The sequence below is a fragment of the Cupressus sempervirens genome, chromosome 10 (genome assembly GCF_028749045.1).
Source record: "Cupressus sempervirens isolate cs-2001-9-10 chromosome 10, ASM2874904v1, whole genome shotgun sequence".
In the NCBI taxonomy this organism is placed as follows: domain Eukaryota; kingdom Viridiplantae; phylum Streptophyta; class Pinopsida; order Cupressales; family Cupressaceae; genus Cupressus; species Cupressus sempervirens.
This window is the reverse complement of record NC_143127.1, coordinates 290,232,064-290,257,263: the sequence shown is the minus strand read 5'-3', so window position 1 is coordinate 290,257,263 and position 25,200 is coordinate 290,232,064. Positions and strand designations below refer to the sequence as shown.

General features: G+C 36.3%; 1 protein-coding gene across 3 annotated transcripts; it reads left to right on the top strand.

Moving 5' to 3' along the window:
- The first annotated feature begins 17,215 nt into the window (after positions 1-17,215).
- LOC149533793 (glutamine synthetase cytosolic isozyme) lies at positions 17,216-23,328 on the top strand. 3 transcript variants are annotated; one of them, XM_089807034.1, is made up of 15 exons: positions 17,216-17,307; positions 17,533-17,614; positions 17,699-17,738; positions 17,976-18,079; positions 18,404-18,452; positions 18,540-18,646; positions 19,549-19,636; positions 19,790-19,918; positions 20,074-20,148; positions 21,063-21,116; positions 21,216-21,253; positions 21,580-21,739; positions 22,271-22,331; positions 22,820-22,918; positions 23,073-23,328. In XM_089807034.1, the coding sequence occupies exons 2-14, from the start codon at positions 17,535-17,537 to the stop codon at positions 22,909-22,911; spliced, it is 1,077 nt and encodes a 358-aa protein (XP_089663160.1). In that variant the 5' UTR covers positions 17,216-17,307; positions 17,533-17,534; the 3' UTR covers positions 22,912-22,918; positions 23,073-23,328. The 3 variants fall into 3 exon arrangements, with proteins under 3 accessions (XP_089663160.1, XP_089663158.1, XP_089663159.1); XM_089807032.1 differs by having other exon boundaries at positions 17,528-17,614; XM_089807033.1 differs by having other exon boundaries at positions 17,515-17,614.
- The last annotated feature ends 1,872 nt before the right edge of the window (positions 23,329-25,200 follow it).

Sequence of the window (25,200 nt, the reverse complement as noted above, 5' to 3'; positions counted from 1 at the left end):
AAAAGAGATAAGATCTCTTAAAATGGAACAAGAATCACAAGCCATAATGTTATGTGAAATAATTGAACAAAAGAAGAGAGCAATTGAGGATAGAGCCATGCGTGAAGATGACAAGAGAAATCTCACCAATAGACTGGAGGAGAAGACAATTGAGTTTGAAAAGATCTCAAACATGCAGCTAGACACCTTAAGCCAAAGGGTCAATGCTCATCATGAGCTAAACATGAAGGACATTAAGATCTCCACCTTGAACATGTAGAATGAACAATTGCAGAATGAATTGAAGAGAGAAAAGGAGATAGTAGAAAGCTACAACAAACCAAAAGAGGCTATCAAGTACTTTGAACAATTACTAAAATCACCAAGGGCTAGTAATGATACTTTAGGACTTGGTTACACAGCACTGAACAAGGAGGATCATCCAAGACTGCAACAGAAAGGAACAACAAGGGTAAGAACACTAAACCCACTTGTCATTTCTATAATAAAAAGGGGCACACTGCTAATGTTTGCAAGAGTAGAAAGACTAATCAGCAGGACACATCCAAAAAAAAAGGTTATTGTCACAAGTGTAACATGCAAGGACACTTAACACAAGATTGCAAAACCAAAACCATGAGGACACCAAGATTTGAAGGTCACTGCTACAACTACAAAAAGTATGGACATAGAGCTTTTTAGTGCAGATCAAAGCCTATGTGGACAACCAATCAGCCTGCAAGGAGAAACAACTATGCACACCACTAAAATTGGGATTGCAACACTAGGAAAAGTTGTCAGTACTGTCAAGAATATGGTCATGTCCCTTAGAACTGCATAAGAACACACTTCAAGGGAAATTACAGTAGATGTTTAAACCAAACCACATGTTTTAGTTGCTTGAAGATAAGACATGTCGGCAGGAACTGTCCAACAAAGGCTAAAGCACCCAAGTCAAAAGTCAACAAGGGTAAAGAAAAAGTTGATGTGGAACACATCAGGATACAAATGAAAAAGACATGGCAAAGAAGAAATGGATCAAGTACATCCAATGGAGGGATCACTTCACCCAAAATGTCAAGTGATCACACTTCATCTAATTAAGCACAAGACAGGTACATGGGATTGATATATATAAAGATATATCATACATCCACCCAAAAGAACAAAGAAGTGTTGCCAAGAAGAAAACTGCATGAGAAAAGATGTCAAGTTAAAAATTAAAATTTTGTAGAAGATGTCGAACTACCCTTGTATTTTGAGTGAAACTCTAGTATATGTCGAGCTGGAAAGTCTAGTTGATGATGAATGAGATATATTAGTGAAAGCCGAGTAAATGAATTACAATGGAAGCTGAGTTATACTAAAATTCTTCAAGTGCTGAGTGTATAGTTGTAAGCACTATGCAATAAATGCTAGGTTTTGAACCTAATAAAGTTGAAAATCACTCATTTTCAAAGTCATTTGAACACAAAGCAAAAATGAGAAGAGTGAAGAGGTGATCAAGTAGCGATTTAGAAGTGATTTGCACCGATCCCAACAAAAATTCAACTCAAACTCTTCAATTCAAAGGTATTTCATCAAGTTTCAAGCTATGCAATATTTGAAAGTTTATTTAATATTAAACCCTAGTTTGGTCAAGATGGCATCTAGGTCAAAAACCACAAAGGGAAAGGATGCTAATGAGATTCAACTTGTTAGCAATGAAGTTAAACAGCCCGAATTTAGGCCAATACCCAAAGTTTTTTTAAAAACAACTCAGTTGGTGCCTTGTTAGTCATTCTAGAAAAAGTTGTAATGGTCCAAGATGTTAGGAAGTGTTATAACTGTAAGATTGGAGCCATAGGTGACCTAGAAATTTTCAATGCCTTTGATAAGATGTGTGACAAGGGTATATTGAAAGACGAGTTTCAAATTATTGAGAAGGGTTTAACTAAAGCCCTAGTTTTCCCCATTGTATTTGAGACTAAATGGATTTGTATAGTGTTAAGCGGAATTCATGATGGATCATTTTGGTTAGAAATAGGGCCAGTGAAGATCAAAAAGAAAATTGTTCATAGGGTTATTGGATTCCCAACCCTAGATCAGCCTAAGACCTTGAGAAGTGACAAAAGAAGGCCATAGAGAAGAACACTGGTGCCAAATGGAAAAATAGGGGAATGACCATATATGCCATCACTAATCCCCTACTTGATTTTGCTGTCAGAGTCATATCCCACAAATTCTATCAATCAAGCAGATTGAATAGCGTGCCATGCATAGCAGTAGATGTTGCATGCAAACTTGTGAAGAAGGACCACACATATGATCTAGCAGAGCTCATGCTACAACAAAACAATGAAAATTTGGGAGCCATAAGGAAATATGAAGGAGCTCAATGCAAATTTGGATTAGTATTGGTTTGCATATTTTTCTATGTCATGAAAGAATTTCCTTCAGTTGGAAAGGTAAGATGGGATCCGAATAAGACAATTGTTACACAAGTCAATGAGTTTATTGAGCAAATGGGAGCAAATTTTGATGCTCAGATGACAAGCTACTTTGAGGACTTCAAGAAGTTCATGAAACAAAGGATGAGGATACCAGTATCACTGGTTGAGCAACATGTAAATAATATTTGTTTCTTTGTTGACATAGATTACACCTACATCCAAGTAGTGATACCTAGAGTAAGATGGCTTAGGCCACTTGAATATGAGCTTGATGTAGACCAAGCTTCAGCTGCAATCACTACTTTACTTGCAGAAGAAATTGACAGGGATCCTCCTCATTTTGGAACTTATGATATTGTCAAATCCAAGGTGGTAACAGATTTGAAGATAGCCTCTGCAATGAAGAAGAAAGATCAAATGGTAAGAAAAATAAAGAAGACATTTGGGATAGATATTGAAGGTGAAGCAAGTAAAGAAGAAGTAAAAGAAGTAGAAGGTGACAGTGAGGAAGAAGGTGAGCAAGGCCAAGAGCCAAAAGAATTGACACAGGTCTAGAAGAGAACAAAGAAGGTGTTGAGGAAGAAGAATCTAAGGAAGCACCCACTGAAGCCAAAGCCACCAAAAGGAAATCCAAAACTCAGCATACAACTCATCCCAAGGCAAAGAAAGGGACAAAGCCCATTGAAGTCAAAGTAAAGAAGCCTACTACAAGGGCTATCATTAGGGCTACAACTCAAAAGACAAAATATGAAGCCAAAGAGAAGAAGAAAGCCACAAAGTAGACTGGTGAAGAACCAAGGAAGAGAAGAAAATATGTTGCCCAACTAGATTTAGATGAAGAAAGAATAGATTCAAATGATATCAGCTAGTTTAAAGTGGTAAGTCATCCCAAAAAGTCAGCCATTGACAAGTTATCTATAAATATTAGAAAAGAAAACTTGAATGGTTTAAAGACTATAGACTTTAATAAGCTCAATAAAGAAGAGAAAAATAAAATAGAGGAATTAGTGTATGCAATGATGGCCGAATACAAACACACACCTCTAGAGTTAGATAGTACAATGCCTAAGGAGCTATACAAGATAGGTGTAGATAAGTGGCATTTTTGTTTGCAAATGGAAAAGGAGATAAGAGAATCAACCCTAGGTAAAATACTACCAGACCTGACTAAAGGTCAAATAGCTAAGGCAAATAAAAGACATAATAACAAATTTTCTCCTAAAAATTGAGCATTTTGCATTCTTCAAAATAAGATAGAGGATGTTTTAAATAAATCCACAAAATTGTGGAAGTCAATATACAAGTCAATTGATGATGTATTTGACGAGGAATATAAGGCTAAGGCTAGCTCAAAGAGAAGAGAAGAAAAAGAAATAGGAAAGAAAGAGGAGAAGAAAGGTGAGGAAGGAAGAGTAGAAAAGGAAGCAAATAAGGAGTAAGAAGAAGAGAATACAGCTAAAGGAGAGGAAAAGGAATTAGATGGATAGGAAGAACAAAGTGTGCAAGACACACAAATGCCACTTCCTAGCCCTCTGCATGCCTCTATTACACTTGTAGAGACCATAAAAATAAAGGATGTTATTGACACGATCTCTCAAAGATCCTTCACCAATCTACTCTACAGGCACAGCTGTGTACAAGCCCTATATTGGTGAGTGTAGGTGAATTACAAAAAGTAGTAGCAACACCTCAAAGAGAAAAGGTGAAGCCAAAAGAACAACCTTTTTTCATACACTGCTACTAAACTCCTACTACTTCCACCACCATCTCCACCAAAAGCAGTAAGTGATGCATTTCAAATGCTGAGTGCAGCAATAGGGGAAGATACAAGAAAACAAGAACAATCAACAAGTTCATCCCCAATCATTTTCAATGATATAGGGAAATCAGAAGAAAAGAAGGAGGAAACCAGAGATGAGGAGCAAGCTACAATCTAGACATTTATTTGAATTACCAAAAACGGGTACTCCCACTCAAACTCTTTAGAAGCCAAGCATAGAAATAATATCAATGCAAGTTTAAACACCAGACTCAAGCTCTAGAAAGGTAGCCAAGATGCTTCACTATGGAGATCATGAACTTGATGAAGAGATCGTCATTGGCTCGTATGAATCCAACACCCTCACCATAGAAAAGATAAATGAAATACATGCTGCATTGGATAGGAGAAAGAGATAAGAAGTATTGAGAAGAGAATACAAGTATATGCAAGCATTGAATGAGATAAAGGACATCTTCATTGATGTCTTTAGCTTGCAGTCACTAGATGAAACAAGGCTTATAGTAGAACAACTATCAGATATAGTTGACTAGGTGACTAATGAAGAGCATGATACAAATCTAAAATTAATGGAATGGTCAGAAAGGAAATTCTAAGGCAAAGTAAATGAGAAAATATCAAATGACATAGCATTAGCACAAGTTGAATTGGCTAAGAAACTAGAAAGAGTGAAAATTGTACTTGGGAACACTTTCTCATTGTACACCAAACTGTGTGATTTTTCCAACTTCACACAAGAGACTAGCCAAAGAATAATGAGCTTGGAAAGAAATCTCAAGATTTCTAGCATGCAACTTCCAACAAATCCAACTCAAAGTGAGAAGCATTTTGCACAGATGCTTCACACACAAAGGGAATTAGTTCTATTAATAGCAAAGGAGGCAAACATAAAGGCAAAATTGATGCAAATCCAATCCTCCATAACCCCACACTTAGAGGTCCTCCACAAGGAGCAAGCATATGTAGAAACAGTCCTAAAGAAAGATCCAAATCTTTCTACCCTAGATGGACTTGTACACCTTGCTGCAGAGACTGCCATCTAGCACAAGTCACAGGACATTGCATTGGAAAATTGGGATGCATCTCTAACGATACTCCTGGAGGTAAATAGTACATTTTTGGCTAACTATGGTATTACTCCTTAGAACCCTTTGTCATCAGTGTCAAAAAAGGGGGAGATATATATACATTTGGAGAAGATAAGATATGTATATATGGAGATATATGAAGATATATGGAGAAATACCAAATTTTGATAATTTTGATTACATACATTCTTTCATTCATTTTGAGAATAAAGTGGAAAGTCTATAGATAGCAAAAAAAAGGGGGGAAAGGCAAGAAATAAGACAAAGGGAGGGGGAAATGCAAAATTTTGACAAGCATGTGGAAACCAAATCTGAAACATGGAACAGGAATAGGACAAAGGATAGAGAGAATCAGGCACATCAGCACAGAATTTCAAGTCTCAAGAATGGACTAGGCATAATCAACTTAGGGGGAGTCATAAGATATAATGTTGCTCACAAAATTTTGAACAATTTTTGAAATTTTGCGTGTATATCGAGCAAGAATAAAAATTGTACTCAATCATATCAGTTCATTAATGCATAGTTAAGTGTTTTTGACACTCATGTCAATGGGGGAGATTGTTGGTCTTAACATTCGAGTGTCAACACACTTAACCAATTCCACCATATATGTCGAGTACACTATGTATGCCAAATGAGTTATAGTAGCTACTGAGTCAGAATCTTAGTAGGTGTCAAGTAACTTCAGGTGCCTGTCAAGTAACTTCAGGTGTCGAGAAAGTAACAGGTGTTGAGTAACACATGTAACATGTGTCGAGCAATATAGAAACATATGTGTGCCAAGCATCAGCAATATAATATGTGTCGAGTAACACAAAATCAGCATATGAGTTAGTACCCTCACAAACTCATATGTAAACCACTTTTGGAGTCGACATGGAGAGATTTTGAAAAAGGAAAAGGATAAGGATGAATCATTTACATTTCCTATGTGATCTGCATGCAACCAATCAGAAAAAATGGAGAAGGGATGCAACCAATGAGAAAAATGCAAGGTATGAGCAGGAATTTGAGATTCAATGTGGATTGTAGATCCATACCTAATCCTAAGTCTTCACAATCTTTAAAAGGAGGTCAAAAACTCCATTAAGTGTGAGGTAAAGAACAGTGTATGGGGAGATTATAGTGAAATTTCAGTGTGAAGAAGGAAAGACTTAGAGGAATAGTGTGGCAGTTTCATGTCTAGTTGATCATAACAGAACAGAGGACACATACAAAGATCAGATCAAGCAAGGATCACAACAAGAAGAGCAGATCTAGTACTTCAACCTAGTAGTTGAGGATTGCACTCTATCAGGTCAAATGTTCTAATACTTTCTCACCATTATATTAGATGTTGAAATCCTATGTTGATAGGTTAGCTTAATAGCTAGGTAGGAGAACCTTCGGAGAAGGTGATTGAAAATCCTATGTATTAGGTGGGTTTAACAACCTATTGTAAATCCTTTAATAGGGTGACACTTCATGTAAAGTGTTTGCAAATCCTCTAACCAAGCCACTATTGATACAGTGTAAAGCCTTTAACAGGGCAGACCATCAAAAGTGGTTGAACATATTGTTGCAGTAATTTTTGTCATGTCCCCAATTTTTGGTGACAGTTCGATTTAATTAATTTAATTAATGGTTGTCCAAGGACGACTAATTAATTATTTTAATTAAATAAATAGTTATTAAAAGATAACTTTATATTTAATAAAGTGACTTGGATTATAAAAATATTTAATAAAGTCACTTGAGGGATAAGATCAAAAATGTTCTAGAAGTCTCTGGAGAGGATGGAGAGAAAAGAATAAATAGGCACCCCGGGGCTCCATTCGAATCAGGCAGTTGATTATCTCTCTTTGATTTTCAAATTGTGACTTAATCACAAGTGCATTGTGGAACCTAGGGTTTTCGCAATTGTCACAATTGGCCATTGAGAATAATAACTCTCAATTGGTACGCAATTTTGAGGGTGTGAAATATCATCTGAATTATTGCAGATTGGAGGTGACAATCAATCATTTCATCGGGGCAGAATCTGTGGCTCAAGACCAACAATTTTGGGGGATATTTCTGAGAGTTGATATTCGAAGATATAATCTAAGATTTACAGGATCAGTTGCAGTATTGAACAGATCTAGGAAAGAAGGCGAGTCTCCAAGTCAATCTTCCAGCGGCACTGCCACAAATCGTTAAAGCCGAACCTGGACAAAAGGCAAATGTCACTTACAAATAAGCACTTATTGACAAGGGACATTTGATTATCAGGGAATGAGTGTCTCATTCAGTTTGAAAGATAGTATTAGACCATTCCTGATCATAGGCAGGCATTCGTCATCTATGTGATCATCGCAACTCTTTAATTCTGCAACATATGAGTACCAACGGCGAGTCTATAATCAGTACTGGCATCTTGAATAAGGGCACTCGATACAATCTGGGCACAACGTCATAAGTCGCGATAGATCACCTACAGTTTGGAAGGGGACGAGTTAAGAAACAAGGTTTTGATCAATCCACCCAGGGTCACTGAGGGGCCGATGAAACAATTACAAGTGCGGGTATCATCATCCAGCGGAAGAACGCAGAAAGGCACGCAGCAAAGATCTAGCGATAACAAGGGTAGTTGGAGTAGTGATCGAGGTGTTGGCAAAGATTACCATCAGAACGAATGTCTACATGTCTGTGGGTCCAACCGAATGAAAAAGCACAGAGATCGGGATTTCTCTGGAGATAATTTGAACAGTGTTCAATTGATCCGGACTCATTATTAACATCCACGATATCAGTAGTTTGGCTTTCCAATCCAGAATTAATAAGGCAAAGAATAAGGCACGAAAAATCATTCTGATTCATGCTTGGCATCTGGATAAAGTGCCGACCTAGATTGTGGAAGTATTGACCCAAACTGTCAAACTATAACCAGGGAAAACATTTCTTATTTGGCTGGACGTCCTTTCGATCTCCATAATGATTAATGCGTGGAAGAGTTGCATTGAAAACTCTCTAATGTAGGTACTGGACAAAGTCGCTTGGAGCTATGTCAGAAGCCAGAACCTTAGCATGTTATTATCCAGTTTTCAAATCTTACAATAAGCAATAAGTCAGGGCTATGGTTTGGAAATTGGATTATGGTCAAGCATAGTAACATTTGATTGAAATAAGACTTCCTCCCTAAACATTGAAGGTACGATTACATTTTGCATTTGATATGTCTTGGTGAATTATGTGAGAAATTACTCCATTCATGACCAATCTCATAGGGTATTAGTACAACTCTGATTACGAGAATAGAATTTGACATCAGTTTGTAACTAGTTCGTTAAAAAAACTTGGTTGATAACTGTTTGACAAAATGCCTAACCATTGAAGTTTAAGATTTTGGTGCTGGAGAAAGCAATAACCTGTCAGGGTTATTTCAGTGGTATCAGAGCATGTTTGCAAATTATTTGACGAATTGCCACAATACAATATTGGGATTTAGTGACCTTTATAGCTAGGGTCATTTCAGTGGTATCAGAGCGGTTTTCTTGCCATCCTGTGGGGTGAAAACTGAATTACATGAGTGATCAACACTCTACTTCAACCAAGATGTACAGGTACAGCACAAAGTCTCCAAGGACACAATCTCGGACAAGTAATAGACATAGTATTCAGAGTCAGAATTGTGGAAAGGAGGACTATTCGGACATTCAGGATGAGCTCAGAAAAATCAGACATAACATGTCTGAACTGTTGGATAAGCACCACCGTATGATTGATAGGCTATCTGTCCCAACTAAGGTGAATAAGTCAACTGGATTTTGATTCGGAAAATCTTCTCGCAAAGCACTAGCTGATACAGTGGGCGATGTTACTAGGAACCTTAATGAGGAGTTCGAGAAACAAGTGTGCAATCGGTCAGAGGCTTCAGTTCGGTCACAGGATGAAGTGGTGAAGGATATTACGCTGATGGATAGTTACTGTCAACTTGATACTTCGATTGAGACAGTTGTATACAGGGTTCCCAAGGGTGATGTCTCAGATACTCAAGGTGGTTTGGTTCCGACAGTCAAGGATTACAGTGAAGTGAGTTCAGATGATGATAAGGATGTTAATGATGAGCTACCAGGTAGAGATGAGCAAACACTGAGTATCCATGATTTTGCTGAGAGAGAGTACCAGGCTCAGTTAGATGCTTCGGATGAAACTGGTAGTACTTCACATGATTTGTCCAGCCAGCTGAAGGTAAGCAAAGATAGTATTGTGGCTTCTTTATCTCATCATGACAAGATGCGGGAGATGTTAGAAGAGCACATCCAGATGATTTAGTTACAAGGAAGACATAAGGGAGTTCAGGAAAAATCTTCTTGTTGTGACTTACATGCAATCGGTGAAGGAATGGGAACGACGAAGTTGAGCTATTTACATCTTCTATCAGATCGTGACCATCTTCTAAGCCTTGCCAAAGACTATTCAGATGCCTTGAGGAGGAAGGAGGAGGAAGTTGTCAAGCTTTCTTGTGAGCTTGAGGACACTCGAGAAACTTTGGCATTACAGGAATGGGAGAGACATGGGAATGAGCACGACATGGAGCTGAGCTTAAGTTCATCTTGCACTCAGTTTTTGACAGAAGAGGGATCATGTGAGGTTGCTGATAATGCTACGAGTTCATCTTGCATTCACATCCAGGATACAAGGACAATGTCAAACCAATATGAGGAGTTAGTTGGTGTTGGTCACATTACTCAGGTAAGGAGTTTGCTCGAGTTACCAACTATTCCTTGTTTACGGATATGGACTCAAGAATGTTTCAGGGGCATTTGGGGTTCAGTTAACTGGAGATCTTTAACACTTAATAGTAGCAATGTTTGTTTGAGTGCTATCATGGATTTGATTAGCAGAATACACGGTGTTGTCTTTCCTTGTGCCAGCAGTTTGTCCAATGTTGGTATTAGTCTTTATACACCGTTGTTGGGTTTGGTTCATATTTCCAGTCAACCATTCTTGCTAGAAGGTGTTGAAGATTTTTCATATTTGGAAGCATGTATAGATGAGTCCCAGGATCGTTTTGGCCTTGATGACATCCGGGAGAATGAAGTGAACAGTTTTGAAGATTCAGCTTCCTTGACAGTTTCTTTAGGTACAGAAGAGCTTGATAGCAGAACTATAGATTTTGACACTCCAGATGAAGATATGAGTTTTGGAAAGGATTCACAAGATATGGATGACAATATTCTAGAAACCAGTAACCTTGAAGATACTCCTTTAGACAATGTGATAGAGAAGGTTTGTGGAAGACAGTTCAGCCAGAGCCATCATGTGATTAGCCAGTTGAAAGTTAGTGAGCAAGACATTACTATCGCTTGTGAGCACTTTGATACTACTCGTCATTTGTTGGCTATTACTGGTTGGGGTTCTTCTATGACAGATGAGTCCAGCGGTGGTTACTTTTCTTTGGCAAAGATTCATGCCTTGCGTGAAGCTGTTCGGATTTTGAAGAAGGATTATTTATGATTGGTAGCTGACCGTGATCACTTGGTTGAGTGGGGAAGTACAGCCTATGAGGCACTCTTGGATCGTGAAGAGGAGGTGAGTGAGCTTTCCCAGGAGCTCATAGTGACTACTGAGGCTTTAAAGGACACAGAGCGAGACCTACAAAAGTCGCAACTTCAGTTCAAAGAGGTGACCGTGGAGTTGGAGAATTTGCGGTCAAAACCAGCCCCAGACCCAGTTCATTTGACTATTGAGGTGGATGATGGTAAGTACACTTCCGCAGTTGCTACTAGGGAGCATATTGTTGAGGCTGACACACATACTCAGGACTCGGTAGTAGCCGGTTCTAATGAGTTCGGGATACTGGTAGAGTCAAGTTTCCAGATTGATTCTTCTCAGATAGTTGATAGTGTGGTACAGTTGAATATGCCACCCTTACAGGAGGACCAGTTGTGGTGTAAAGGGGAGTATGTTAATGTTTCCTCATATAATTTTTACTGCACTGAACCATTCATGGAGTATTTGCTGGATAGTGCATGTGTTCATTTGGACTCGCATAAAGTGACAGAAGGTGTTCTCATCCAAGATACTAGTCTTATTTGTAGATTGGTTGAGAAGATTATAGGGGTCCTCTCTACTATGCTACTTCACGAGGATCTCGAGGAAGGGTTTGTTGAGCAGAATGCACGGGATCCTATCCAGCCTACAGTCACTCGAAGTCAGAAATTGGAGCCATCTGTTGATTCCCAGTTCAATGATGATGAGCCAGTAGCAGAGTTTGGAGGTTCTTATCAGCGTTATGTGGTAGGGTACGCTCATCATTTTCCTTTTGACGTAGAAATAGAAGATTTTATTTCATGCAGATGTAGATTGGCTCCAGTTTCTTACCATCCATTAGGGGATAGATTGGCACCTTCTTTCGAAAAAAGAAGTGGTAGTAGCAAGTTATTCAGCCTGCAGCATCGACACACTCGTTGCAGTTTTTCAGAGATTGAATTTGATGGCAGTAATTCAGGTACCTATAGCTGTTGTCATATCTACAGTGCAGTTGGGTGCAAGTGTCATTCTGACGGGGGCTTGAGTTTTGATAGAGTTGATGTTTTAGTTGGCTTGAGTTCCGCAGAATGGTTTCTTCTACTAACATCTACAGTTGGTTTACAGATGATTTCATCAGAGTTGTCAGTTGTTTGGATGTTGAGTACAGTTTCTCAGCTACTGGTATTGATGATTTCTCCACGGGAGTATGATGAGGATTGGGATGATACACATATTTACATTTGGGATCCAGGAAGACTGATTGGTTCATGGTTCAGCCATTGCTTGGGGACAAGCAATTTCAGGAAGGGCGGACTGTCATGTCCCCAATTTTTGGTGAGAGTTCGATTTAATTAATTTAATTAATGGTTGTCCAAGGACGACTAATTAATTATTTTAATTAAATAAATAGTTATTAAAAGATAACTTTATATTTAATAAAGTGACTTGGATTATAAAAATATTTAATAAAGTCACTTGAGGGATAAGATCAAAAATGTTCTAGAAGTCTCTGGAGAGGATGGAGAGAAAAGAATAAATAGGCACCCCGGGGCTCCATTCGAATCAGGCAGTTGATTATCTCTCTTTGATTTTCAGATTGTGATTTAATCACAAGTGCATTGTGGAACCTAGGGTTTTCGCAATTGTCACAGTTGGCCATTGAGAACGATAACTCTCAATTGGTACGCAATTTTGAGGGTGTGAAATATCATCTGAATTATTGAAGATTGGAGGTGACAATCAGTCATTTCATCGGGGCAGAATCTGTGGCTCAAGACCAACAATTTTGGGGGATCTTTCTGAGAGTTGATATTCGAAGATATAATCTAAGATTTACAGGATCAGTTGCAGTATTGAACAGATCTAGGAAAGAAGGCGAGTCTCCAAGTCAATCTTCCAGCGGCACTGCCACAAATCGTTAAAGTCGAACCTGGACGAAAGGCAAATGTCACTTACGAATAAGCACTTATTGACTAGGGACATTTGATTATCAGGGAACGAGTGTCTCATTCAGTTTGAAAGATAGTATTAGACCATTCCTGATCATAGGCAGGCATTCGTCATCTATGTGATCATCGCAACTCTTTAATTCTGCAACATATGAGTACCAACGGCGAGTCTGTAATCAGTACTGGCATCTTGAATAAGGGCACTCGATACAATCTGGGCACAACGTCATAAGTCGCGATAGATCACCTACAGTTTGGAAGGGGACGAGTTAAGAAACAAGGTTTTGATCAATCCACCCAGGGTCACTGAGGGGCCGGTGAAACAATTACAAGTGCAGGTATCATCATCCAGCAGAAGAACGCAGAAAGGCACGCAACAAAGATCTAGCGATAACAAGGGTAGTTGGAGAAGTGATCGAGGTGTTGGCAAAGATTACCATCAGAACGAATGTCTACATGTCCGTGGGTCTAGCCGAATGAAAAAGCACAGAGATCGGGATTTCTTTGGAGATAATTTGAACAGTGTTCAATTGATCCGGACTCATTATTAACATCCACGATATCAGTAGTTTGGCTTTCCAATCCAGAATTAATAAGGCAAAGAATAAGGCACGGGAAATCATTCTGATTCATGCTTGGCAGCTGGATAAAGTGCCGACCTAGATTGTGGAAGTATTGACCCAAACTGTCAAACTATAACCAGGGAAAACATTTCTTGTTTGGCTGGACGTCCTTTCGATCTCCATAATGATTAATGCGTGGAAGAGTTGCATTGAAAACTCTCTAATGTAGGTACTGGACAAAGTCGCTTGGAGCTATGTCAGAAGCCAGAACCTTAGCATGTTATTATCCAGTTTTCAAATCTTACAATAAGCAATAAGTCAGGGCTATGGTTTGGAAATTGGATTATGGTCAAGCATAGTAACATTTGATTGAAATAAGACTTCCTCCCTGAACATTGAAGGTACGATTACATTTTGCATTTGATATGTCTTGGTGAATTATGTGAGAAATTACTCCATTCATGACCAATCTCATAGGGTATTAGTACAACTCTGATTACGAGAATAGAATTTGACATCAGTTTGTAACTAGTTCGTTAAACAAACTTGGTTGATAACTGTTTGACGAAATGCCTAACCATTGAAGTTTAAGATTTTGGTGCTGGAGAAAGCAATAACCTGTTGGGGTTATTTCAGTGGTATCAGAGCATGTTTGCAAATTATTTGACGAATTGCCACAGTACAATATTGGGATTTAGTGACCTTTATAGCTAGGGTCATTTCAATTTTTGTGGGTGTCATCCCCACCCCAGTTTTACCTTCTTATTCCTAGAGGGTTTATGGGTTACCAAATCACTTGTGTCATGTGTTGATGCATGCTTTCATTTCATGTTTGTTTATATGTTTACATGCATGTACTTTACTTTCAGTTATGTGATTAATGAAGGTTTAAAAGGATAAAAACTAGTTACTTTTGATTCACCCCCCCCCCCCCCCCCCTCTCTTGGAAGTACTCTTCCTATTGGAACATTCCAACATCTTCAACATAATGTGTGACTTTGTACATGTTATGTACATCTTCTTTCCTTCACCAATATAACTTCTAAGTCTTTAATACACTCATCAATGAATAGGATGTCATTTGCAATATTTGGGTATAACTTCTAAAATTGTGTAGACTCAAACTCTTATTGTGCTCTTATCTTAGCATACTCAATCAAAGTAGTGAATTGATCATCAAATTCATCAATTACCTGACTAAGATTCTTTGCAACTGTAATGTTGTAAGCAATGTTTGTTTCAATCTATACAATACCTTCTTAAGAATCATCTTGTACATTTTTGAGTTCTTCTTTGACTTCTCCAAGGCTTTAGCATAAGAAAATAATGATATATGCATAAATCCTTTATCATCCATTTCTTCCTTAACTAATTTTGCAATATCTTTAGAAATGTTGCTACTTGCCAACAATGTTTGAAGTGATGTACTTGGAGTAGAGGTAGAAATACCTTTCTCCTTCTCAATAGTCCTTTGTTCATCCATGGTGGTCTAGTCATCACTTTCAGTGGAATCATATGTTTTAGGAAATGAAGATTTATCTTCATTTTCCATAGATGGCATCTCCATCTGATCTTTATCCATTATTTTCTAACCTTGATCATCTTCTTCTTTTTTGTTGTCCTATTTATGTTCCTCCTCTTTGTTGTTGCCACTTATTTCACCTACCATGTTAACTGCTTCTAACATTATGTTTAAAATATAACTTATATCTCATGTATTTCCCCTAAACAAAAGTACATGGATGCAACACCAAAGGGATCATGTTATCAACAAATAACTGAAAAACCACATGGGGCAGGATAGAAGTAAGGAAGACCCCCAAGAATTCTTACTCACTTAGCATGCAAAGAAAGTTACTTCCCAACCCCTCATAAAGAAAGGTGAAGAGGTAGGGGGAGAGGGAGTCAACCCATTTTATCCCTCTTGATGTACTAGAAAATCATCTTTGGACTCCATTGATTGGGATAAAGTAGTGAACAATAGTCACACATTCTTTGATTAGTCCAATCACAGATCATGTCAAAGTTGGATATTTCAAGCACTTTGAAGAGAAAACCTCATTTGAACTTGTCACAATTTTTTGATATGTCCAACTTAAGACCCATCCTTGGGATTCTTTCTTTTTTCATAGAGTGGAAGACTTCATGGGTAGTAATTGTTGCAGCATCAAGAATATGTTTCCTCTAGGGACAAAGTCATTATGGTTATAGTTAATAGGATTGTCAAGCAAAAGTTTAATTCTATTTATGAGGACTTTAGAAAAGATTCTGTAGATGGTATTACGAAATATTATTGGCCTAAAATTAGTAAGAGAGAATGACCCATGCATTAGGGATTAGGGCATTGAATGAGCAATTTAGTTTCTTTAGAAATCTACCTATTCTAAAGAGATCTCTTGTGGTTGTAATAACATTAGTGCCAACAATATCCCCAAAATCCTAAATGAATATGGGGGCAAACCATCAAGACCTAGGGCCTAAAAAGCCCCCATAGAAAGGGCAGCTATCTGCACTTCCTCCTCCAAGATCTAGGCCATGAAAAGCTCATTATCAATCAAAGAGATACATTTTGGGAGGTAGTCCAACATCCAAGCCTCAATAGCACCATTCATAGAAAATCCATCATCCTTAATGGTTTTGCAAATTAAATTAGAGGCAAGAACACCCCTCAGATTGTCCTTTGTAACCTCCACATTCTAGTCATCCTTTAGTCTAAGGATAGTGTTTATTTTCTTATGGGTGTAAAATGGTGAAAGTAGATTGAGTTTTTACCCATTCTTTAAGCCACTAGATTCTAGATCTCCATTTCAACAATATGTCCTTCAAAGGTTTGTGCTGAGAGTTCTAGAAGTGTTTGTAACAGTTTGTGTATGCATTACAATCCATTTTTTGTGGAATATTTTAACTCGTGTATATTTACTTCTTAACACTTCAAGATAGAAATTTTAATAAAAATTCACTTAATCTTGTTAGAAATACAAATATTAAGTTGCAAAAATAAATGTGTATTACAAAAAAGTTAAATAGTTTTTTTTTTTAAAATTAATTAATTAAGCTCAAATAAACTTGAACCCAAGACCTTCCAATTAGAGACTTGCAATTCACTGTTGTATTGTAAACACTTGCCTAAATTCATTAAAATATTTTTAAATTAAATATTTCTCAATATATTTTACACAAATTTTTCAATATATAAACATACTAAAAATACTACTTTACAAAATTGTTGAACTAATAATAGAATTATAAACATGTTCACCCACACAAGAGTACCTGAACTTAGCCCACAAAACAAACCAATCAGATGAAGCGTTCATGACAAAACCATTTCCTCACAATGAAATCCTTATCCTTTATGAGGCATGGGGGATTGTGAACGGATAAGCTTCTTCGGTGGGAGTCCCAATCTATCCGTTTTTTCGTGAGTTTTTATACATTAAATACACAAAATAATTTGAAAAAACAATAAATATTTTTTGAAAAGAGATTTCTTTCTCCACAAACCGTACGCTTATCACCACAATTATTCGAACCCAAACAGAGCTTTTAGTCTTCATCAGTTGAAAACCCAGGTGCCTAAATTGGTGTAAAAAATCATTAGTCTTCATCAGTTAAAAACCAGGCGCCTAAATTGATGTAAAAAATCATTACACTTAAAATCTAAAACAGTTTGAACACTAATCTGTTCTGTACCGCATACATCTTATCCGGTTTAGTGTTCGTTCCCATATTTAAATTCATGTAAAGCAGCTAATTTTCCATAAGACCAAAAATAATTGCAACTAACAAAGTATTTAAAATATGGCGGCACAAAATATGCTTTGCCTTGGTGACCAAACCCGTCCTTTTCAATTCCTCATCGTCTTTCTTGGCCACCCATTCCATCTTCATGTCCACCCATTAAATTTCTAATCCTCGTGAGTTCTTCACGATAAAAGTCAGCAGCAATTCAAGCTGCACCTGTAAATTGCACAGATTGCAAGTTTTTTAGGCTTCCCTTCCATTCAGATCACTCCTCAGGTACACCTATTCTCTTGTTTGCATTGCTCTGTTCAAAAGAAACACAGCGAGCTTTTTTATGAACACTCTGTTCTTTGCGTTGTCGTGTTCATAATTTTTGTTCTTGTATTTTCTTGTTCTTTACAGAATGTGATAACATAATCGAATTCAGAAATAAAATTTACACTGAGCATAGAATTGTTTTTCAAGATCTATAATTCTGTATAGCTCTTGTTTGCAGAGTAGCAATGTCGACACTATTAATAACAGATCTTCTCAACCTCGACTTGACTGACACAACAGAGAAAGTCATTGCAGAATACATATGGTAAGCATTTGCATTGAACATCTCAATTCTGTGGTATTTTAGGATTCGTGTTTACAAACTCTTCATTTTCTGCATAATACCCAGGATTGGAGGCTCGGGAATGGATATGAGAAGCAAAGCAAAAGTACGTGTGGTTTTCTCTCTGATCTATATATTCGATTGGAAGTTTTCTTATTGGTTCTTTTTTTCATGAATCTTTGAACCACCTTTATATAATAATGTAATATTAGTGACTTACCACTTTCACCACAAAAATGGGATTGTGTCGTTCAATCTTATTGCCTTATTCCATTGTGGGCAGTCTAATTTTTCCATTTTATGAGGCAGAGTTTAATTGGTTATTGTAATTATGGATGTACAGACTCTGTCAGGACCTGTGAGTAGCCCAAAAGAACTACCCAAATGGAATTTCGATGGATCCAGCACTGGCCAAGCAGCAGGGCATGACAGTGAAGTCATTCTCCGGTAAGATTCAAATATTATAATCTCTCTTCTTAATGTTACTGTTCATCCATTTTAATATGACTTAATTGCACTATTATCAGTATGGCTTATGTCTGACAAGAGTTTATAACATAATGGTAAATTGAGAGTTTCTTATTTGAGATATCTTGGATTCGAATCTATTCAAGCTTAACATATAATAATAATTAATCTGAACAAATAATAATAAATAATGACTTCCAAATTTTGAAGCATTTCTCATAATTTTCTCTGCAATTCTGCATGGACTCCAGATTTTGAAGCAATTCTCGTAGTTTATTAATAGTTTGTTCTAATCTATGGCAGTCCCCAAGCTGTCTATCCTGACCCATTTCGAAGAGGGAAACACATCCTGGTAAAGTATTTACATGAAGATAATTCAAGGAATTTATTGAATCTTTTTGATGATTTTTTCCAGTATTGAATGTTTGGACTGGTTTAGGTAATCTGTGATACATATGCCCCAAATGGCACTCCACTTCCTTCCAACAAGAGGGCCGCAGCAGAGAAAATATTTAGCACAAAGGAAGTTGCTCAGGAGGAGACATGGTAATTATGACAAAGAAGGCATTGATTTCTAGTTATTTAAGTTTGATGTATCTATTCAATTTCATGGTATCATATATTTTCTGGCGTTTAAGAGATCACTTCTAGCAATCTTTTAAGTTGATATTACCTTTGAAATGGACCTGATCCTTACGAAGAGCATTAGTTGCTTATATATATAATGGAAGGATGTTAGTATATATAGATGATGTCATTTTTACTTTTATATAGTAAATTTTAGATTTCAGCAAGTCGTATTTGTCTTTATATAGTGAATTATTTGAGTATGTATATATCTAAACCATACTTATTGTTTTCCTGAACGGTCATATGTAAGGGATCCAATTTGTCAAATTCACCTAGGGGTCAAATTTGGTTTAGGTGTGCCTATTTGGATTTGAATTTTAATGGATGGATTTTATATCTCATACCATCATCTTCACCAACTAAACTTATGTTCGAAAATATTCAGCGTTCCTCTTGAGATTCGTGACAAGGACTTAACCACCTCCAATGTATTATAAGTTGAGTTGTTGTATTGGGCACTAACAAAATCGGTCTTTAGGTGCAACGGCAACCCCACTCTAACAAGTGATATCAGAACTTGGTCATAGGTCGAGTCCTCAGACCATCTGATAAAACTGAGGGGAAGATTGCTGAAAAAATATTCAGCGATCCTCTTGAAATTTGTGACAAGGGCTTAACCACATCCTGTATACTATAAGTTGAATGGTTATATCAGACATTAAAACTTGAATGATTGTACGGGACACTAACAAATCAACCTGATCAGTCTTCTGATACAATGGCAGCGCCACTCTCTAATAGTTAAAACAATTGTACTACAACCCTTTCCCTTTGTATACTACTGAATTTTCAAAAATTGTTGATTTTTATTCTTTCAGGTATGGCCTTGAACAAGAATATACTCTACTGCAGAAGGATGTGAAGTGGCCTCTTGGGTGGCCAATCGGTGGATTCCCTGGTCCTCAGGTGAGCATTCTGTAAGGTCATTAGAAAAGTGTAAAAGACTTAGATGGTACCATCACCCATAGATATGGTGCACCATAGGGAGGCCAATATTTCTTTCAAGCCGCTCAATGGATAGAATTGTATTAAAAGGGTTAGAATTGCTTTATTGAATAGGGACCTTATTACTGTGGAGTTGGAGCTGATAAGGCTTGGGGCCGTGAAGTTGTTGATGCACACTACAAGGCATGTCTCTATTCTGGAATCAATATCAGTGGAACCAATGGAGAGGTTATGCCAGGACAGGTAATAAGATTTTCCAAATTTCTTGGGGCCATGCCATACTAGAACACATGTTTTGGGCCTTGATTTCCCCATCTCATAACAAAAATTGCTCATTTAGTTTATTTACTTATTTTAAAAGCTCTCGCTTCATAGAAGTGCCAATTTTGGATGTGCAGTGGGAATTCCAAGTGGGTCCTTCTGTTGGAATCTCAGCAGCTGATCAACTCTGGTGCGCACGTTACATAATGGAGGTACTCAATTTCTTATTTTATTATTCAACTCTTTTTTATTTTAAATCACAATATTATTATTCTAAATGAAATTTTAGTTTTGAATAGGATTGTGTGTTTTAGTATTAATATTTATTAAAAAGGTATATTTTGTTGTTTTATTCCTGCATTCTCTCATTCTGATGATGGATCATGGAGTGTGATGGAAAATGTTGCATATTTTGCTGTTTTATTTTTGCATTCTCTCATCCTGATAATAGATTATGAAAAGTGATGGGAAACGTTGCACATTTTTCTATTTTATTCTTCCATTCTCTCATTCTGATGATGCATCATAGAATATGATCCTAAATACTGATACTAAAAAGTCATACACAATCAAATCAAAAACCAAAATTTCAATGAATTGTAGAAATATAATAATGTTGATTATTTTATCTCAATTTGGAGTCGGAATCAAAAAACCAAAATTTCAATGAATTGTAAAAATATAATAATGTTAATTATTTTATCTCAATTTGGAGTCTGAAAGGCTTTGTGGAATTCATTTTTCCATAAGGGTAACCTAAGAGTTCCTCTCGTGGTTTGGCATTCCCTGGTTGGAAGTCTGGAAGCTTCTTTTGAATTTGTTTCGGCTTGAGAATTAGCTTAGAAGTTACAGAATTCCCTTGTTAAATTTATTGTGTTTGGGTGTCTCAGAAGGAGAAAGAATTGTCTGCAGTTGGGGATAGTAGTTGATCTCAAAATAACTGCAGAATTGTGTCAAATATTGTAGCATTCATTGAATATTTTGGTTATATGATGTTTATGCACCAAGCCATGGGATCTTGCTTTTCTTTGCTTGATGGACCTTCTCTCTGACAACAAAATGTCTTATACTTTGACATATGTCATGAGATATTAAATCAATTTGTTTATCATCTTCTTGTTTGCAGAGAATAACAGAATTAGCAGGTGTTGTTTTGTCCTTTGATCCCAAGCCGATTGAGGTCAGTTGACAGAAAAATGATTTTTTTTGTTTCAGTCATTTCCTTCAGGTTATTTTATTTCGATATAATGAATCATGGACTGTTTGATAACTATAACAGGGAGATTGGAATGGTGCTGGATGCCATACTAATTACAGGTAACCACTGTTTTTACCATCAACATGATATAAATATCTGTCAGTTTGGAAGAGTAGTGAAAAGAGGAGAAATAATAAACACTTGAGCACATATATGGAAACGGCTACTCAGCCATCAGGATGCACCATGGCATTGATGGTTAAATGCTATATAACAGAAGTTTTGACTTCTCATTGATGAGAACAATTGTTGTAAATAATCATTGATGAAAAGTCAAAACTCAAATGTAGTATCTAACCATTAATGCCATGGTGTATCCTGATGGCTTGGCTTTAATGATCTTAACTTGGGATATATTACTGGTTTAAATGCTGTCCTTGAATAGCACCAAGTCCATGAGAAAGGAAGGAGGTTATGAAGTAATCAAGGAGGCAATACGCAAACTTGGATTAAGGCACAAGGAGCACATTGCTGCCTATGGTGAGGGCAATGAAAGGCGCCTCACAGGTCGACATGAGACAGCAGATATCAATACCTTCTCTTGGGTATAGATTACTTTTTAATGAATGTTAAACTTTTTAAACTTTAGTTTAAAATTAAATTATAAATTTTTAGATTCGATTGTATATGAATTTTTAAAATCTATATTTAGAATCACAGTCTATGATCCAGTATCAGATGAAAGAGAGAAAGAGATGTAACAAACAGTGAGTTGCAAATGTGGACTAGCTCACGAGATAATGGGAAAAGGATAAAAGACACAGGACAAGGAAAAATAATTTTCGTGGGTTATTATTTTTTCTGGTCTGTGTGCCTTTTCTCATTTTCCCTTTATCTTGTGAATTAGCCCACATCTGCAGCTCACCTTTTATTACATCTCTTTCTCTCTTTTATTCTGATAATAAATCAGAGAGTGTGATCTGAAACTTTAGTGCTCAAATCCAGAAACTTATAATGTAATTCTAATGGATTGTAGAAATCTGATATCTCTGCATTTAAACATGTTTCGATTGTGTGAATGATTTTGTATCTATATGCAGTTCAATAATGTAATGTGGTTGTATGGTGGGTAACAGGGTGTTGCAAATCGAGGAGCTTCTGTTCGAGTGGGCAGGGAGACAGAAATAGAGGGAAAAGGTTAGATGCTCACAAATATCATCTTGAATCCATGACCCAACTAGTGCAATAGACAATAAAAATTGGACATCTATGAATGCACTTCCTAAACTTCAATATTCAAGCAAATGTTTGATGCATCTATGATCTTGAAAGATTAGTAGTGAGGTTTCAGTGATTGTAGATACGGTGCATGTCAAATGACAAATGACAAATGATAAGTATTAAACCACTTGGAAAAAATTAGAAGCCAAATGTATTTTAATGGAAACAAAACACAAATCACTACAATCTGTTATTGAAGTTAGTTTCTAGGGAAATGTACGGGTAGACATCAAGATACACAATGGGAAACTCCTCAAATTATAAGGGCACCTTAAATTCTTAATTGATTGTCTGCAAGTATAACATTAATGAGTCTAAGCTATTCTATCCGTCTTCCTTTGGAATAACTTGTCATTTTCACGTCATATTGTTCTGTGCACTAAACATGCAATGTCTGTTTTCAGGTTATTTTGAGGATCGTCGACCTGCTTCTAACATGGATCCCTACATTGTGACATCCATGATTGCTGATACTACAATTCTGTGGAAGCCATAATTGCTAAGTATATATTGACTTGTGTTATCTTCTGATGATCATGTTTGCATATTTTTCAGTTTAATGATGGTCAAAAGCTATTTTATGCACGTATATAGAATTGATTTGAATCATTTTTCTGCTTTCTGGAAAATTTTGATTAAAAAAAAATTCTTTTACAGATTTCAAAGATGTATCAACCTGAAGAACAGTGGCAGTCAATATGAAGTATTTCTAATTCAGCTGATGTCATATATGTATAATGCTAGTTCTATTTAAATTGTGAAAATTAGTATTACCTATTCATATGTTGTCTGACAAAAGCATATACTGCTTGTGAGACATAAGATCTGTATGGAAACATATTGCATTCATTGTACTAGGGACAAAATTTGAACTAATGCTCATGCAAATCTAATTGTTATTTTCTGCTACTAATGTTGATCTCAAACATTGTTATTGTGAGAATAAATGATTAAGCATGTAGTTGACAATCTGTTAGAGAGCTGGCAGTAGTTATCTCACTATCAGATACTAAATAGGTGAGGTTTTTGTTCCAATTTATTTGTTAATGGAAGTTCCTGTCATTTTATATATGTTGTTGAGTGATGTTCTGCTCTTGGCTGGCATATGATTATTCCTAACTTTGGTTTTCAGATATCTCTTTTAACTTAGTAATAACTTTAGGTTGTTAGCTGATATTTAGCTTTGGTTATTGGTCAAATTTTTTATTTATGCAGTTCCTTAGAATACATAAATTTTACTTACATTCGTAGGGAGTGGAATGGTTTTGCAGATTGTTTGATTAAATGAATTTCAGAGCATATTCAAGACTGAAATAAAATAAAAAAGGGCCAGCTACCTCAAGATTTGTTTCATTGTTAGATTAACTTGTTAAAAGGGTTAACATTATCAGATTTCCACAATCCATTTTTAATGCAATTTTTATTTCTAGATTTGGTTGTGTGGGAATCTTTATCATCAACATTTTAGATCACACTCTGCGCTTCCTCATCAGAATGAAAGAGAAAAATATATAGAAAAAGATAAAAATCTTCTAGTACTTTCTTTGTTGAATGCTAATAATTTTTTACCCCCTTATAATTCTAAAAAAATAAATGAGAAAGCTGCCTTATATAATAGAACTACCAAGAAAACAGAAATGCAAAGTAGCTTCCTGTAGACTAGCACTTGCACCTTGTAAGGGTGCAAGGATTACGCCAATAGTTTTATATATATCAAATAATGTCACAAAAAAATTTCTCATAAGATTTTCTATACATAGTAGAACATTATAAAGATACTTTTAAAATATTTATTATTTTTTCTTCCTTTCAAACCATGGAATACACCCTATTAAACCTTTCTTTCATCGATGTTTGTCCTTTCTTTTCAATAATTTATCTTCTATGCAAGTTTTGTTAGTATCTTTGCACCCTTTTTCATCTATAATGAATTTGATAGGACCTTGGTCATTATGGCATAAACATGACTTATCCTCCTCCAAAGGCATGGGTGCTACATGAGCATTGGCATTGTTATTAATGAAGTACAAACTATTGTAGTGGTCTCCATCATGATATGAGACATGAAGTGTGGGTGTTTCTGAGCTATGAATATTGTAGATTTGGGATTCTTGGCCCTTCAAATAGTGCACATGAATGTTAGTTTGAGTCACCATGGAGGTTGCTTAAATCTCAAAATGGTCTATCCAAGTTCCATCTTCTACCATTTTTTCATAGTATTCTTCAAAAGTCATGTCATCTTTCTGAGAAAAGAAAAGCTCAAAGTATGAATGATTCTTCATAATGTACTCCACTACCATATTACAATACTTTGAGTGTTGCTCTTGGCCACCTTCAAGTTGATTTGCTAGGGCTCTAAAAAAACAATTTCCATCTGGTAGCATTTGCACCACTCTTATCTGCAATCCATTATGTTGAGCCTTTATTTTTGCTTGTCTCTCCTCCTCACTTTCTACTTCATCCAATATTATGCTTAATGGAGATTGTTTGTCTTCTTCTTTGATGGGCATGTCTGACTAAGAAAGAGGTACTTGTGGTTAAATATTTCTTTAACATATAATTCAAAGAGCTAATGAAATGTATAATTCAACCTTACATATAACTCTTAAGCATCTTATTTCAAAAGTGAATAATGCTAGATGTTCAACTATTTTGTAATGGTCTCAACCTTTTCCTAAATTATCGAATTAATTCATGTGTGATCCTAGAAAATATGAAGATGACCAATTGTAAAATCCATTTAAATGCGACCCTTAATAATACAAATTATATAAATTTAGTTTTA

Excerpts from the sequence above, each read along its gene's own strand:
- LOC149533793 (XM_089807034.1), top strand. The coding sequence starts at position 17,535 with ATGTCGACACTATTAATAACAGATCTTCTCAACCTCGACTTGACTGAC. Across the intron at positions 21,254-21,579 it reads GGATGCCATACTAATTACAG|CACCAAGTCCATGAGAAAGG; the intron begins GTAACCACTGTT and ends GTCCTTGAATAG. Across the intron at positions 22,332-22,819 it reads GACAGAAATAGAGGGAAAAG|GTTATTTTGAGGATCGTCGA; the intron begins GTTAGATGCTCA and ends GTCTGTTTTCAG.